Source organism: Puma concolor, chromosome B3 (assembly GCF_028749965.1).
Source record: "Puma concolor isolate L17-30 chromosome B3, mPumCon1.1.hap2, whole genome shotgun sequence".
NCBI classification, from domain to species: Eukaryota; Metazoa; Chordata; class Mammalia; order Carnivora; family Felidae; genus Puma; species Puma concolor.
In genome coordinates, this window is record NC_141672.1 from 90,454,488 (window position 1) to 90,470,176 (window position 15,689).

The window sequence follows — 15,689 nt, forward strand, 5'->3', positions numbered from 1 at the left end:
GTGAAAACTCAGTGTAAGCTAGGACTGACAATGGGTCAGTTGACTCTGAGGATATGATGATGTCTCAGGAATTCTAAAGGGAGGACTATGACCTGGCCTGGAAGGGGCTAGGAAAGGGAAAGCTGCCAGCAAACAAGGTCACTCCTCTCTCTTAGCCTGCTCCATTTTCTCTGTGTGTTTACTTCCCTCTGTCTGTGTCTCTGAGCACTTGGAAGAACAGGGTGGTCTACAACTTCCAAGTTTTCCTGTGCTCAGGTCAAGACAGACCTGAGACATCTCAGTCCCAATCCTAGATTGTCTGCTTGGATCAAGTTGCATCCCTGGTCTAGTCAGCTAACATAGAGAGTCAGGGTTCCATAGGACAAATGGCCCCAGGAACCACCTGCAGGGCATGGGGTAGTGCTGAGGGGACAGGGTGCTGGGCAGATGCCTGGAAAAGGTGGCTCCTATAAGCCTCAACTACAAATCAAGGAAGTCTTGTCTCCTTCTCTCTCCCTCTGCTACTGCCCGAGTGCAGGTGCTGGACATCGACCAGGCAGATGCAGGGGCCCTGCCCCTGGATTCCTCACAGAAGGTACAGGAGGCCCTGACTTGTGAGCTGAGCAGAGCTGAGTTTGCCGAGTCCCTGGGCCTCAAGCCCCAGGACATGTTTGTAGAGTCCATGTTCTCTCTTGCTGACAAAGATGGCAATGGCTACCTGTCCTTCCGGGAGTTTCTGGACATCCTGGTGGTCTTCATGAAAGGTAAAGAAAAAGGGAGTGATTGTCCAGGTAGGAGAAGATGGAAGGGGCTGGAAACTGAGGCTGGAAGGTAGCTTACCTGTTAGAGATGGGGAAGTGCTGGGACCAGGTCTCCAGCCATGGCAGACATCTGGGTAGATGTCAGGAAGCAGAATAACACCTCGTTGTGCCCAGCAGTGGGTCACACTCATGTGAGTCCCCTTCTGGGATGCCTGGGGCTTAGGCAGGTAGGTTGGGGCTCTCACAGGGTCCTCCTTCTCCCAGGCTCTCCTGAGGAGAAGTCTCGTCTTATGTTCCGCATGTATGACTTTGATGGGAATGGTCTCATTTCCAAGGACGAGTTCATCAGGATGCTGAGGTTGGTCATGTGGGATAGCCAGAAGAGTGGGCTAGGGCAGGGACTGCTGGGGGAAAAAGTGGGATATAAAGGTGGGAGCCAAAGGGTCAAGAACAGGGGCTTCCTCCCCCTCTTCCTCCTCCTCCGCAGAGCCAAAGACTGTTATAACTAGGAGGGGTCTTGGAACGTGGTCAGTTGGGGCCCTTCCATGTGGGCTCTGAAGGCCTGGTGGGTTGACCATTGGGCCCTCATGTCTAGGCCTTAGGCCTCTTTTCAGGCCCTGATGGCTTCCCTTCCCCAACCCCAGGTCCTTCATCGAGATCTCCAACAACTGCCTGTCCAAGGCCCAGCTGACTGAGGTGGTGGAGTCCATGTTCCGGGAGTCGGGCTTCCAGGATAAGGAGGAGCTGACGTGGGAGGATTTCCACTTCATGCTGCGGGACCATGACAGCGAGCTCCGTTTCACACAGCTCTGTGTCAAAGGTGGGGCGGCCTGGCCTTAGGGCTGACCTATCCATTAGACACAGCAGGCACAGTGCCCAGGGCCCACATACTTTTAGGAGCCCACAGAAATGTTTTAATTTCTTTTAAAATCAGAAGAATGAATATAATAATAATAAGTATGTGATAATACATCCAGCCTGGATTATATTCTTCTTTATATCAACATGAATGTAAAAAATGTTTATATTTTATAAATATATGTGTATATATATATACGTATACATATACACATATATATATATATACATATATACACATATGTACATATACATATATGTATATTTTTTTCTTTGTTTAATGGAGGAAGGGGCCTAGGAACGCAATAGTGCCTACAGCCCACAAGAGTCATAATGCAGCTTTGCTTCTGGGGTGGGCAGGGTCAGGATGGGGCGAGGGACAGCAGCTAGAATTCTGCTTCTCCCAGCTGTCTGTCAAAGGCCCCTGTTCTTGGCGCCCAGGACAGGGGACTGTAGAATCTCCTTGTAACAGCCCTATCCAGGCCATATTCATCTGAGCTGGGGTATCTGGTGGCAGGGGGGTGCTCTGGTTTTGTTTGCCTTTATATGCCTTGTCTGCGTGCTCAGGAAATGTGTGCTTGAGTGCATGGAGACCCACCTCTGTTGTCCTTCCCTCTACTTCCTGTCCCACTTGTGTCTGACTCAGGTGGGTGGGGGCTACAGTCAGAGAGAGCAGGGGACAGGTAGCAGGACTCTGTGGTCTACTCTGACCTTATGGTACCTTCACAGTTTCTCACTGGGTCATGTCGAGACCAAACCCAGTCCCTCCCAGGATTATGAGAACTTGGGGGAGCTGAGCAGCCCAATTCTAGATCCATGTGGGAGGGGGGCGAATTAGGCAGGGCACAGCTGGGACTCTGGTCAAGGCTTCACCTGCCTAAGGTGGGAGGAGAGTTGGTGGAGTGCACACCCAGCTCCCCTGATTCATCAGCTTTTCACCTTTCCCAGGCAGCCAGGGAAGTAGGCACGTAGGCCTGAGGGCAGAGCAGGGGCAGGTGCCTGGAAGTGAGCCCAGGCGAGAGTCCCAGGAACATCCAGCCCCTGGGGTGGAGCAGACGAACTGGCTGGGAGAGTGAGGGTTATGTAGAAGAGTAATGCTGAGTACTGTTTTGTTTTGCTTTTAATTGTTGTTGTGCCTTGTTGTTTCCTTCAAATTTTACTTTGAAACATTTTAAATGTACCTACAGAAAAGGTACAAGAATAGCACAAGGAGCATCCCTTTACCATTCACCTAGATTTGCCTTTAGTTATCACTTTGCCACATTTGCCATTTGCTGAAATTTGAGGGATAAACATCTATACTTTGTTTTAAACACTCTGATTTCATTAAATTCAGATTAATCATGTTTGCCCTCTGGGCTGTAGGACCAGGGTAATCTTCAAGATTGGTTTAGCACTTAGAAGTGACTTGGATATTCCCAGGATTTGGATTTGCAGCTCACTCCTGCACTGCCCCTCCTGTGCAGCTCAGACAGAGGAATGCGTGGCTCGTGGGAGAGTGTTTTTCTCCCAACATTTTATTATGAACATTTTTAATATTTATTTATTTATTTTGAGAGAGAGAGAGAATTTGAGGAGGGGACGCACAGAGAGAGGGAGAGAGAGAATCCCAAGCAGGCTCTGTGCTGTGAGTGCACAGTCCGACATGGGGCTCGAACTCATCACCTGTGCGATCATGACCTGAGTCAAAATCAAGAGTTGGATGCTTAACTGACTGAGCCACCCAGGTGCCCCTATGAGCATTTTTAAACACAGAAAAGTGGAAAGAATTTTATGGTGATCTCCATATGTGCACCACCTAGATCTACACTTAACTCTCAGGAGATTTTAGGCTGGAGGGTTGAGCAGGGTTTTAGTGGCAGAATGGTCTAGCAGGCAAGTTGCATACAGTTCCTGAACTCTACCCCATCAGCCTGATAACGGTCCTAGGAGTGGGGCCAAAGGTGGACACATGTCCAGGGGACACTGCCTGGCCAACTTTGTTTCAGGCCTTCTGTCTGCCCACTCATGGTTGGGTCTAGTTTCCACAGAGAACACAGGCTGAGACTAGGGCACCCAAAGGCAAGGGTACTGGCCAGAGGCCCTCTACAGTATGGATGTGGGGTAGCTACCAGGTCTTCCTGGGCTCTGGGCCCTGAGCCATCCCCTAGTCCATCTTGGTGTTGCAGGGGTAGAGGTGCCTGAGGTCATCAAGGACCTGTGCCGGCGAGCCTCCTACGTCAGCCAGGAAAAGATCTGGTGAGCCCTCATCTGGGAATGTTGGAGGGAGGCTGGGGTTGGGGAGTTGCCTTTTCTCTCCCCAAAATGCCTGGTATCAGGGGCCCCACTAGCCTATGTAGTGTCTTCATGCATATTAGAAAAAAACACTCCTTACTCTAGGCGGACGCAGCCCTGCACCAGGAAGAGCAGAGAGCCTGGTGGATTTCAGCACTCACCTGCTGCCAGGGTCAGATGCCCTTGTATGTGTACCCTTGGCTGGGACCCCCAGGATCTGACTCATTCTCTCTCTAGGTCTCTGTGGGAATCTTGCTGTCCCCTGTCTGACAGTTCTGACCCTTCCCCAACAGAGTTGGTCTGAAGGCAGACAGGGGCAGCAGAGGACCAAGTGGCTCAGGCGGCCAAGGTCCTATCTCTCTCATTTCTGTCCTAGTCCCTCCCCCAGAGTGAGTGCTCGCTGTCCCCGCAGCAACGCTGAGGTGGAGTGGACACCACAGAGACTGCAGTGCCCCATGGACACAGACCCTCCCCAGGAGATTCGACGGAGGTTTGGCAAGAAGTACGCCTGCTCCTCCTGTTAATTAAGCCCAGGCAGTTCATCCATCCCTTCAGCATGCATACAGTGATTACTCGGTGCCAGGCATGGTCCTGAGCCCAGGGGTGCTGGCAGGATGAGCAGTCCATGCCCAAGAAGATCCCAGTCTGACAAGATGGTCTGGTACACTGACAGTTACAAGGTCCCACTGAAGAATGTTGTAAGAGTGGTAAGAGCAAGGGGCTTCAGAGCTCAAGGAAGTGCTCACCTCTACCTGGGAAGTCAAGGAAGGCTTCCTGGAGGGTGTGTCTTCTGAGCTTCCAGTAAAAAATGAGAACAGAGCAGGTAAGAGTGAGGAGCTACAGACTGGGAGGGGAGAGGACTGAGTGAGTGGGAACTGGGGTAGAGGGAGTGTATCTCCTGGGGTGAACTGACCAAGTGACCTCTTGCAAGGCTGCCCCTACTCTGACAGTTGGCTTGAAGAGTGTGGTATATAGCCTGTGGGGTCTGAACCCTGCTTGGTTTGAGCAACTCGATGCCCTTTCTCTGCTGGGGAGGCGGGCTGCACTAATGGCAGGTCCACAGCCAGAGCCAAGTCTTCGTGTCTCCCAGGGTAACGTCTTTCCAGCCCCTGCTGTTCACGGAGGCTCATCGGGAGAAGTTTCAGCGCAGCCGTCGCCACCAGACCTTGCAGCAGTTCAAGCGCTTTGTGGAGAACTATCGGCGCCACATCGGCTGTGTGGCCGTGTTCTATGCCATCACCGGGGGCCTTTTCCTGGAGCGGGCCTACTGTGAGTGCGGGCAGCCCCAGGGGTGTGGCTCCTGCCAGTGTGCCCGGCCTGCTTGAAGGAAGGCTGCTGTGGGGGAGGCTCCACCTGTAGGCGGCACCCTTTCCTCTGCACTGTGACCCCCTTATCCACCTGGGCCCCTCCACAGACTACGCCTTCGGGGCTCACCACATGGGCATCACAGACACCACCCGCGTGGGCATCATCCTGTCCCGGGGCACGGCCGCCAGCATCTCCTTCATGTTCTCCTACATCCTGCTCACCATGTGCCGCAACCTCATCACCTTCCTGCGCGAGACCTTTCTCAACCGCTACATACCCTTCGACGCCGCCGTGGACTTCCATCGTCTCATTGCCTCCACTGCCATCGTCCTCACAGGCAGGACCTGGGGGTCCCAGGGATTCTTGTCTCTGTCCTCCCGCCCCCCCCCCCCCCCCCCCCGCTGGCTTCCCCTCCTCTGAGAGCACCTCCTCTCTCTCTGGGCTTGACTTGAGTATAAATCTTGGAAGTCCTCAGGAAGGTGGAGCTGGCCCCACAGTGGTGTGAAATAAGCCAAGGGGCCACTCACTGCCCCTTCCCATGCTTCCAGAGCCACCTCATCAGCCTCAGCTGACAAGTTACCAACACCCCAGAACAAGTGCACATGTGTGTGATCTCTTCCAGTTTTTATGTTGTAAAACACACTATGAGAGAAACCAAAAGATAGAATTTCTTTTTTTTTTTTTTTTTATTTAAAAAAAATTTTTTTTTTCAACATTTATTTATTTTTTTGGGACAGAGAGAGACAGAGCATGAACAGGGGAGGGGCAGAGAGAGAGGGAGACACAGAATTGGAAACAGGCTCCAGGCTCTGAGCCATCAGCCCAGAGCCCGACGCGGGGCTCGAACTCACGGACCGCGAGATCGTGACCTGGCTGAAGTCGGACGCTTAACCGACTGCGCCACCCAGGCGCCCCCCAAAAGATAGAATTTCTAATGGTATCATTTCAGACTCTTGTGGCTGTGTTCATGGATGGTATATATGGAGCAGGGGTTGGGGGGAGGAACAGGAGGTTGATTAGAGATCAGAGGTACAGATCCCTAGGGTCCTTCTTCAGGCTCCCAATTCTGGGTGGCTGGAGTCCTTCATCTTGGGCTGAATGGGTTGAACACCCCCACCGGGCTGCCCCCAGGCTCACTCCCACCCTTCCTGGTCTTCCTTAGTCTTACACAGTGCGGGCCATGTGGTGAATGTGTACCTGTTCTCCATCAGCCCACTCAGTGTCCTCTCCTGCCTCTTCCCTGGCCTCTTCCATGATGACAGGTGAGTGAGTATGTGCGTGTGTGTGCGTGTACATGTACGTGTGTGTGTGTGTGTGTGTGTCTCAAGGTAGGGGTATTCTTTATGGATGGAAAGAAGCAAATTCTCTTGGCTGAGAGCAGAGTGTCACCTTCCAGATTATAGAGACAGACAATGACCAACCTGAGCCTTGGTCCCAAATGGGCAGAAAGGGACACTAGTGGCTGGGTTGGGGTATTTCCTCTGGAGGATTCTTTCTGGAAGTCCCAGACATCTCCTCTCAGCACCCTTCCTTGCTTTCTGTTCTTGACAGGTCTGAGTTTCCCCAGAAGTATTACTGGTGGTTCTTCCAGACTGTGCCAGGTGAGAGCCCTCCCTGTTCTGAATTTCTGGTCTGGCTCTGAGGTGCGGGCTCTGGGTTCTGTCTGCCATGAGGCAGCCTAGTAGCACTCACTTGGCTCTCACGGTGAGCCAGGCTCTGCCCTCTGGTCCTAAGGACTCTCCTGGGCAGTAGGAGCCTCTGCTATCCAGTCCTTCTCTTGGGAGCTTGGCTGGGCTACTGCCCCACTCTGAAGTTCCTCCCTCTGTAGAATGGGAGTGGACTCCCTCACCTCCCACCCCAGTATACACAACCTACCATGACAGTAGCTTTGAGTGCTGTGCCCAGCTGTGTGTCAGAGAGACCGGGCTCATTGTCAAACTAGGCAGAACCCCCCATCCCTTGTAGTCTTCTTGACAAGGGCTGTTTAGGGGAATATTCCTAACTCTTCATAATCACCCATTTTAGAACCATTATCTGTGAATCTATTCAAAAGCTTCTTGAACCTGTTTATATTTTCAGTCTATTTCCTCTTTGGGGTAACACATTTTCTATATTCACTCCCCTCTGTGAAACACAGCATTTTTTTTTTTTTTTAATCCTAAAACGATCTGCTTTGAACTTCAGAGTGCTTGCTAATTCCTGCACAGTGGGATTTAGTGGATAAGGCTGTGTTTATGCTCTCCTCTCCGTTCAGGTCTTTACAGGCTTTGGTTAGATCTCTTCTTAACCTCTGCTTTTCCATACTGCAGGGCTCTAATCTTCCTAATTTCTGCCTCTCTCCTCCTTAATCACTTGAGGGGCCATTCTCTGGCCCCACACTTCCATCCTGAATCTTGTATTGCCCTCTCGTGTACCCCAGGCCTGGGATCCCCTGTAAAGGGGGTGCCTCCCACCAACTCTGGGATGAACCCAGGGGACTCTGGTGGTCACACTTACTCACTAATGGTGCCATTGCTCATGCTGTGTCAGCCAAGTGTGATGCTACAGGGACGTAGGCCAAGCCTTGACTCCACGGGGGCAGGACCTGCAATGTCCAAAGTCTGACCTAGAGGCCAAAGTAGATGCCCCATGGATTCATTCATTCATTCAGCACACATTTATAAAAGCCCCACAGGGTGCCAAGCCCTACAGTAGGCACTAGGATTCAGTGGTGAACTAGCAGCCTGGTCCCTGTTCTTGTAGGCCTGAAAGTCAGGGAGGTGACAGACATAAATGGCACAGTTACTTGAAAAATAACAGTCGTGCCAAGGTCTATGAGGGAAGGGTAGAGTCTGTTGAAATAAAAGGCACCTGTGATCACCAGTGTGGGGAGAGAAGAACAGAGAAGCCTGGGCTTCTATGCCCTTACCCAGAGCAGTGGAGTGGAAAGGGGACCCTGATCCATGGCAGCCTCAGAATGGCCCTGCTCCTCTGCCCTTCACCCCATGTTCGTTTTGCAGGCCTCACGGGGGTTGTGCTGCTCCTGGTCCTGGCCATCATGTACGTCTTTGCCTCCCACCACTTCCGCCGCCACAGCTTCCGGGGCTTCTGGCTGACCCACCACCTCTACATCCTGCTCTATGTGCTGGTGAGGGCTAGCAGGGTTTTGACAGGATGATCCCAGGGAGGCAGTGAGGACCGAGACATCAGTTTTCTATCCCCTTAGTTATTTCAAGACTTCTCTTGGCTTCTCACTTCAAAGCTGGAGGTTATAGTATGGGGCTGTCAAGCAGACTGACCCCAATATACAGCACTTGGAAGATGGGTGCCCTGACATGGGTTTTGCAGTAGCAGCCCTACTAGGCTGGTCGACATTTCTTGCAGATGTCATTTCTGCCCAGCCACTCATTCCCCAGTTCCAGTGGCTGGTTTGGGCTCCTGGGAGGACTTCCTACTCTCGAGGGAGCATCACCCTTTTTAAGAGTAACTTATCTGAATTTAGTTTTGCCACTTTTGTTCTGATCTTGTTTTCTAGAGTATTAGCACCCCACCCAGCTAAGTGCCACCTGTAAAGTTAATGAGCTTGCTCCAAATGTCTTCACTTGGGCTGTTGATACAATGGGTTTTAAAGAGTCTGTCTGTTCCCTTTCCTTCTCCTTAACCTGGGCTCTTGCCTCGCTTCCTTCACATTCCCTCTCTTCTCTTGTCCTGTTCTCTTTACCTTCCCTGGGTTTGTCATCAATTGCGTCAGCTGGTTAGTTCCAGAGCTGACTGTGATCTGTGACTGTGTCATAGCTCTGCTTGGCCTGCCTTTCTCATGGACACGGGCAGTTCCCTAAAGGGCACCCTGAGGGTCTCTCTGAGAAGCTAAACTAAGGTCCAAGGCCCCAGTGTCCCCACTAATGATAGCTTGGCTGCCAGCATTCAAGAAGCACAGAGCCCACCTGGCTGCCATCTGTCACCTGGCTCAAGGCAGAACTTCACACAGGGGTCTCCCTTGTCCTGAGACACAGGGAGAGTCCATTATTGCCTGGGTCAGGCTGGTGTCTGTGGGCTGCCCTCCCTCCTCCTGTCCTCACTGATTGGAAAGGTCTGTTTCCATGCTGCCTGAGGCTCAACACTTCATGGTTGTGAAGATGACTACCCAGTCTTGGCTTAGGTTGTTTCCTAGAACTGATGATGTTTATTTCCAAAGAAATCTCAGCCCTCTTTGGAAGCTGAGGCTAATTTATCCCTTCTTCCCGACCTTTGCTAGGGTGGAGCCCTAGCATCTGGGGTTATTGTTTCTATGAGGGATAGAGATGATGTTCTTGTTTCTGGTGAAGCAGGAGCTTCTTTGAACTAGATGGGAGACCCAGAGGAGTGGCCAGGCCAGACGGGGCTCCTGGAGACCAAGACCCCTTTCTGACTTACTCCTGGGTTTGGGGGCTCACTGGGGTTTAGAGCCACCCTTCCTGCCAGCAGGGAAGTCAGCAGCTCAGAAACGTGCAGGACCCTCTGCTGGGCAATCCTAGCCCTGGCCTCTAAGGAGAGTCTCACCTGGGGGGATATCTGGGCCAAAACTTCTTCCTTCCCATTTATCCCTTATGTTACCATTTTGACTTCAGGCAGAAAGAGAAGTCACAAGTAAAGGGCCCCAGTGTGGAGTAGACTCTGCAGAAGGATGCCAGGCTCCTGCTCCAGGCTAAAGAGGGCACGGCTAGCACAGCAGAAGCTGAGCTGGCGGCAGCTCTCCTGGTTCATCAGCCAACCATGAGTCTGCAGCAGCTTTGTGGTTTAAAAGTAGAGCCAACACCAAATGGTGTGTATAAACAGGAGTATGAGGTCACCCTCACATTGTTCTCAGCCTGGCTGGATGCTTAGAAAGCCTGGAGGGTGGGCATGGTCTCCATAATGAAAGAAGAACTTGGGGAAACCAGAGCCAGTTCAGAGAAGAGCCCACAGAGGTTTAAGTTAGTCCTGTGGGAGAAGGCCCAGGAATTCAGGAATGCTGAGCTGGGGAGAGAGATGAATGAGGAACCAGAGTTCAGTTTAACAGTTATCTGTCTGTCGGAGGTCTAGTATGCGCTAGTTTGGTGCTAGGCCCAGTGGACACCTTGGGAACTTAGGATTTCCTGCAGAGATAAGTGCCATGCGCTTGAAATGATCAAAGTGAGCAGACAATATAGGATTAATTGCTGAGCTGAGTGTTTCAGTGAGTTACAGTAGCTCACTGAAGGGAGTTTCATTTGGACCAAATTGGTTAGTGAAGACTTTGGGGAGAAGATGGGTCTTGGGCCAAGCCTTGAGGAAAGGTAAGCTGAGATTTGACAGGGCAGAGCGGAATCCGAAAAGCATTCCAAGTAGAAGAAAGGGCACAAGCGCTGGTGCAGAGGTGCAAATGATGATGGAATATTCAGGGCATAGAGAGGACAGCCCTGGCTGTGGATGGCCCCAGGGAATTAGGCGGTAGCAGGACATGGTGGACCTGTGCAGGCTGCACTGAACCGCTGAGGGGCTGTGGCTCAGCTGACTGGCCATGCCTCATGGGAGAGCACAGAGGAGAGCAGAGTGAGAAAGCCAGGTTTGGGCAGCATGCAGGATCAGGGGTGGGAGAAGGAACAGAGGGCCGGTGGAGGAGATGGAAAGTGAGTGGCCTGAGAGAGCTAGCACAGCATTGTTGCAGAAGTGGAACGGAAGGGGTAGTTGCTAGTGCCACAGACTGCCAGTGGTGGGAGCAGATGAAAGGAGACCTTGGGGTCTGGCCATTCATGGGGCCGGTGAGCCCTCAGTGAGCAGGGCCTGAGAAGAGGTGGAGGCAGGAGCCAAACTGACCAGACTTAGGAGCAAGCAGATGGGAAGAATGGGGGCAAGTAGTGTCTGACCTTGTCAGACTAGCTTGTTGGGGAAAGGACCAGAGCTGGACAATACCTGTCAGTTATTTCATGGAAACGGGAGGACTGGTTAGATGTTCTTAGTCTCTAAAGGGAGAGGACAGGGGTGCCTGGGTGGCTCAGTTGGTTAAGCGTCTGACTTCAGCTTAGGTCATGATCTCACAGTTCGTGAGTTCGAGCCCTGTGTCAGGCTCTGTGCTGACAGTGTGGAGCCTGGAGACCACTTTGAGTTCTGTGTCTCCCTCTCTTTCTGCCCCTCCCCTGTCATGCTTTCTCTCTCTCTCTCAAAAACAAACATTAAAAAATATATATTTTTAAAGGGAGAGGATAATTTAGAGGAACTCCTTTTACTGAATCAGCAGTTATTAAGTGTCTCCTGTGTGCCAGAAACTGCCAACAGCTGAGAGTATGATGGGAAAAAAAAAAAAGGACACCTCCTTCCTCTACGTCCAGGGAGTGAACGGGCAGGAGGTATGGGGCAGGGGGAAGAAAAGTAGTGTGGATGATGATGAGTGCCCTGAAGGGAGTTGACTGGGAGATAAGAGAGAGAGGACTGAGGGAAGGCCCAAGGAGGTAGCGTTTCTGCTGAGGCCTGAATGAAATGGAGGCTCCCATGGGAGCCATGGGAGAGGGAACAGCAGGTGCAAAGGTCATGAAGCAAAAAGGATTTGCCATGTTTAAAGAACTGGGAGGAGGAAATGTTGGCAGGCAGAGGCCCAGAGCGTCTCAAGTTTCTGTGGTGTAATGGGAAGTCCACTAAGGCTTTTTAAGCTGGGATGGAATGATAAAATGAACTTTAAAATGTCACACTGGCTGCCTTGAAGGGACTGCGTCATGGTAGGGCACCCTAGTAGAAGACCAGTTAGGAGGCTACTGCAGGAGAGTGGGTGAGAGTCAAAGTTCCAGGAAGGTGCAAGTAGTCTCATTCATCATGGATGCTCTGCAGGATGGGGCTGGGGTTGGGAGTGGTTAGATTTGGGAACCTGAAGGGAGCCTAGTACTTGGAGAGGTGGGGATGGAATGAGCCCTGGGGAGTGTGGGGTGGGTGGAGAATGCAAGGGGCTAAGGGCCAAGCTAGCCAGAGACACTGTTGTGGGTATGGCTTGGTCTGAGCTGTATTCTTCACTCTCTCCAGCTCATCATCCATGGCAGCTTCGGCCTGATCCAGCTGCCCCGTTTCCACATCTTCTTCCTGGTCCCGGCACTAATCTATATGGGGGACAAACTGGTGAGCCTGAGCCGGAAGAAGGTGGAGATCAGCGTGGTGAAGGCAGAGCTGCTGCCTTCAGGTACCAGCCTTTAGGCTGTCAAGGGGCCAGCTGGGTGGTACTGAGGAAGCCAGTGGGGGGTGGGGGTGGGGGTGGCAGAGCCCGGACCTTGCAATCTCCTGACCTGGCCAGTGGAGTTGGCAGGGCCCTTGAGCCAGAAGTGATGAGGGAGCTGGCAAGAGAAGCTCTTTGCCAGAGGACCTGAGCCTCTCTCGCAGCAGAGAGTAGAGGAGCCCAGGCCAGGTGGCTCCTTTCCCTGCTGACCACCAGCACCAGTGCTGCATAGCTCCTCCTCAGGGTGGACGTGGCTCAAGGGGAGTAACGCCTTCCGGTGTGGGGGAGGCCTTCCTTGTCATATTCCAGAAGCAGAGGTGAGGCTTCAGGTGGGGAACTCTCTGGAGGCCACAGTGTTGCTGGGCCCTGGACAGCAGCCTCCTAACCACTTCTTTTCCTCAGGAGTGACCCACCTGCAGTTCCAGCGGCCCCAAGGCTTTGAATACAAGTCAGGACAGTGGGTGCGGATTGCCTGCTTGGCTCTGGGGACAACAGAATACCACCCCTTCACACTGACTTCTGCGCCCCATGAGGACACGCTCAGCCTGCACATCCGGGCAGCAGGGCCCTGGACCACTCGCCTCAGGGAGATCTATTCACCTCCAACGGGAGATGGCTGTGCCAAATACCCGAAGGTGACCAGGCCCAGGCCAGATGTGCCACATGCCCCCACGTCCCCTTAGCAGACCGTGGCCCTGCAACCCCAGGCTCCCCACTGTGTTCCTCCCCTCCCCCAATCCAGAGACTGGTTGTTCCAGGTAATGCCACAGTAGCCGCTTTCCCTTCACTCCTGCCTCCCATTTCCAGCTTCAGAGCTATGGTGGTGGTGGAGCTTAACTCAAACCCACTCCTCCTCTTGCAGCTGTACCTCGATGGACCATTTGGAGAGGGCCACCAGGAGTGGCATAAGTTTGAGGTGTCCGTGCTGGTGGGAGGGGGCATTGGGGTCACCCCCTTTGCCTCCATCCTCAAAGACCTTGTCTTCAAGTCATCAGTCAGCTGCCAAGTGTTCTGTAAGAAGGTGAGTGCCCCCTCCTCCTGCCAACCCATGGCCCCTCATCCCAATCACTGGATCCATCTCTGCCTGTCTCTCATGCCTCTGTTTTTGGCCTGATCTGGGCAAGGCCAAGTTGACTTGCTCCACAGGGATCAGAATATCCCCAGACCCTAAAGAACAGAGTTGGAGAGGGGTAAAGAAACCCATTCCCTCTTACAGAGGAAGCCAGCACTTGAAGGAAGCATTGTTGGGTGAGGAGAAGGAAGGGCACACTTAGGGTGGGGCAAAAGTGAAACTGGCTCTGCTTTCAAGAGGAAAAGGAGGGGAGGTGGCAAGGCTGGGCTGATGGGCTGGGTTGGCTCCAGGAACACAGCCCAGGCCCTTAGGCCCCCTCTATACCGGGTCCCTTCACCCCAGCCTGGACCTGGTAGCAGGCTCCTGCTTGTCTCTCTGGGCCTGGCAGGTGAGTCAGGGGCACAGGAACGCAGCGGGCAGGGGCCTAGCCCATATGCTGTCAGCATTTAGAGGGTGATATGCAGCTTCTCTGCTCCTCTATTGTGCCAGCTCTGGCTCTTTTTTTGTTTGTTTGTTTAATGTTTATTCATTTTTGAGAGAGGGGTGGGGGGCGGGCAGAGAGATCCAGACAGCAAAGAGCCCAGTGCAGGGCTTGAACCCACAAACCATGAGATCATGACCCAAGCTGAAGTCAAGACGCTTAACTGACTGAGCCACCCAGGCATCCCTCTGCCTCTGCTTCTTAACCCAACGCAGTCTCACTTCATCCTCTTCAGAAGTTGGAGATGGGTCCCTCCATGACAGCTTCCATCCCCCTAGTCTCTCTTTGAGCCCACTCCCATCTGCTCCAGGCAGCAGCATCTTCTGTAAGGCTGTTCTGTGACATGCCCCTCAGTGGGACCATATCCCTCTGGGCTAGGTTTGGTTGGGAGCCCAGCAGCCTGAAGAGGGCCCATTGGAGGGAGTGGCAGGTCCAGCTCAGTGTGAAAAAGCGGCTTCCCACCCCATTAGACCTTCAGCTCACTTGACAAGTGTCCTTTTCCATCACCCCAGATTATTATTCCCTTCTACCTCTCCATGACCTGGGGTAACTCCATCTCCCACTCCAGAGCCTGATCCTTTGGCCCCACAACACTCCATCTCCCCAGGCTGTCTGGGGAAAGGCACAAGCTGACTGAGACCAGAGGGTTCTATTGCTATGGGGATCCCCAGGAAATAGGGAGCCTGAGATGAGCCAAGTCCTAAGCTCTAGCCATGTATCCCCAGATCTACTTCATCTGGGTGACACGGACCCAGCGGCAGTTTGAGTGGCTGGCTGACATCATCCGGGAGGTGGAGGAGAATGACTGCCAGGACCTGGTGTCCGTGCACATCTACATCACCCAGCTGGCTGAGAAGTTTGACCTCAGGACCACCATGCTGGTATGTCAGGGCCGGCCAGGCAGGGCAGCTAGGTGCGTATGTGGGTTGGCAGGGTGAGGCACATGGCCAAAGCAGGTGGGTGGACAGCTCAGGTTCAGATGGCAGGAAGCACAGAGATGCTGGTCCTGATCCTCAGCTTCCAGATCCCTCCCCACCCCACTCCCTGTCTCCTGGGCTGCAGGCTGACTTGGGCTAGGCAGTGACCCTGATTTTCCTTGGCCTGATCTGCCCCTGTGCCCCCAGTACATCTGTGAGCGGCACTTCCAGAAGGTGCTGAACCGGAGTCTGTTCACGGGCCTGCGCTCCATCACCCACTTTGGCCGCCCCCCCTTCGAGCCCTTCTTCAAGTCCCTGCAGGAGGTCCACCCACAGGTCAGTCCCACCCCATATCAAGGTTTTCCTGGCCTTTATCATCTGAGGTCTGAGCAAACCTTCCAAACCAGCTCCATGAGGGAAGGAATTGACTTCTGGTGAGAACTGATCACCTGGGAGATAAGTGGGGGTAATTGAACAGAAAAAAAGTAGGGGTTACTTGGGGGGCTAAGGGAGGAGGCAGGTGACAGGGACTTACCACTTATGAAGCCATGATGCCTATCCACAAGGAACAGCTCAGTGACTGAGCTGGTCCTTACCATAAACTCAGAGCTACTCTTACCACTAATACTGAGCCAACCCTCACCCTGGACACTGAGCTAACCTTTACCATGAACATTGGGTTAGCGCTCAGTGAGACACTAAGCTATCCCTTAATTTGAACATTGATTAACCCAGCCCCTTATCTTGCACCTGAAGCTGACAAATGCCTTGGAGGGGGTAGAGGTTGGACCCACAGGAAGCAAGTCTACCAAAACTGAGCTAGACTTAAAAACACTGAGCCAGCCCTCACCACGCATGGTACAAA

At 52.9% G+C, this 15,689-nt stretch overlaps 1 protein-coding gene across 6 annotated transcripts in view; it reads left to right on the forward strand.

The window, feature by feature from the left end:
* DUOX1 (dual oxidase 1) overlaps positions 1–15,689 on the forward strand; it is a 35,485-nt gene that overhangs the window by 18,891 nt on the left and 905 nt on the right. For 3 of the 6 annotated variants that reach the window (XM_086710591.1, XM_086710592.1, XM_086710595.1), the window contains 15 exons: positions 518–743; positions 1,005–1,098; positions 1,385–1,560; positions 3,767–3,836; positions 4,249–4,374; positions 4,963–5,141; positions 5,287–5,517; positions 6,343–6,442; positions 6,732–6,781; positions 8,180–8,307; positions 12,168–12,321; positions 12,757–12,989; positions 13,217–13,375; positions 14,633–14,788; positions 15,032–15,160. In XM_086710591.1, coding sequence (XP_086566717.1) covers positions 518–743; positions 1,005–1,098; positions 1,385–1,560; positions 3,767–3,836; positions 4,249–4,374; positions 4,963–5,141; positions 5,287–5,517; positions 6,343–6,442; positions 6,732–6,781; positions 8,180–8,307; positions 12,168–12,321; positions 12,757–12,989; positions 13,217–13,375; positions 14,633–14,788; positions 15,032–15,160 — 2,211 coding nt within the window. Of the gene's footprint in view, positions 1–517; positions 744–1,004; positions 1,099–1,384; positions 1,561–3,766; positions 3,837–4,248; positions 4,375–4,962; positions 5,142–5,286; positions 5,518–6,342; positions 6,443–6,731; positions 6,782–8,179; positions 8,308–12,167; positions 12,322–12,756; positions 12,990–13,216; positions 13,376–14,632; positions 14,789–15,031; positions 15,161–15,689 lie in introns of those variants that run through there. The other 3 variants (XM_086710593.1, XM_086710594.1, XM_086710596.1) reach the window with 3 other exon arrangements.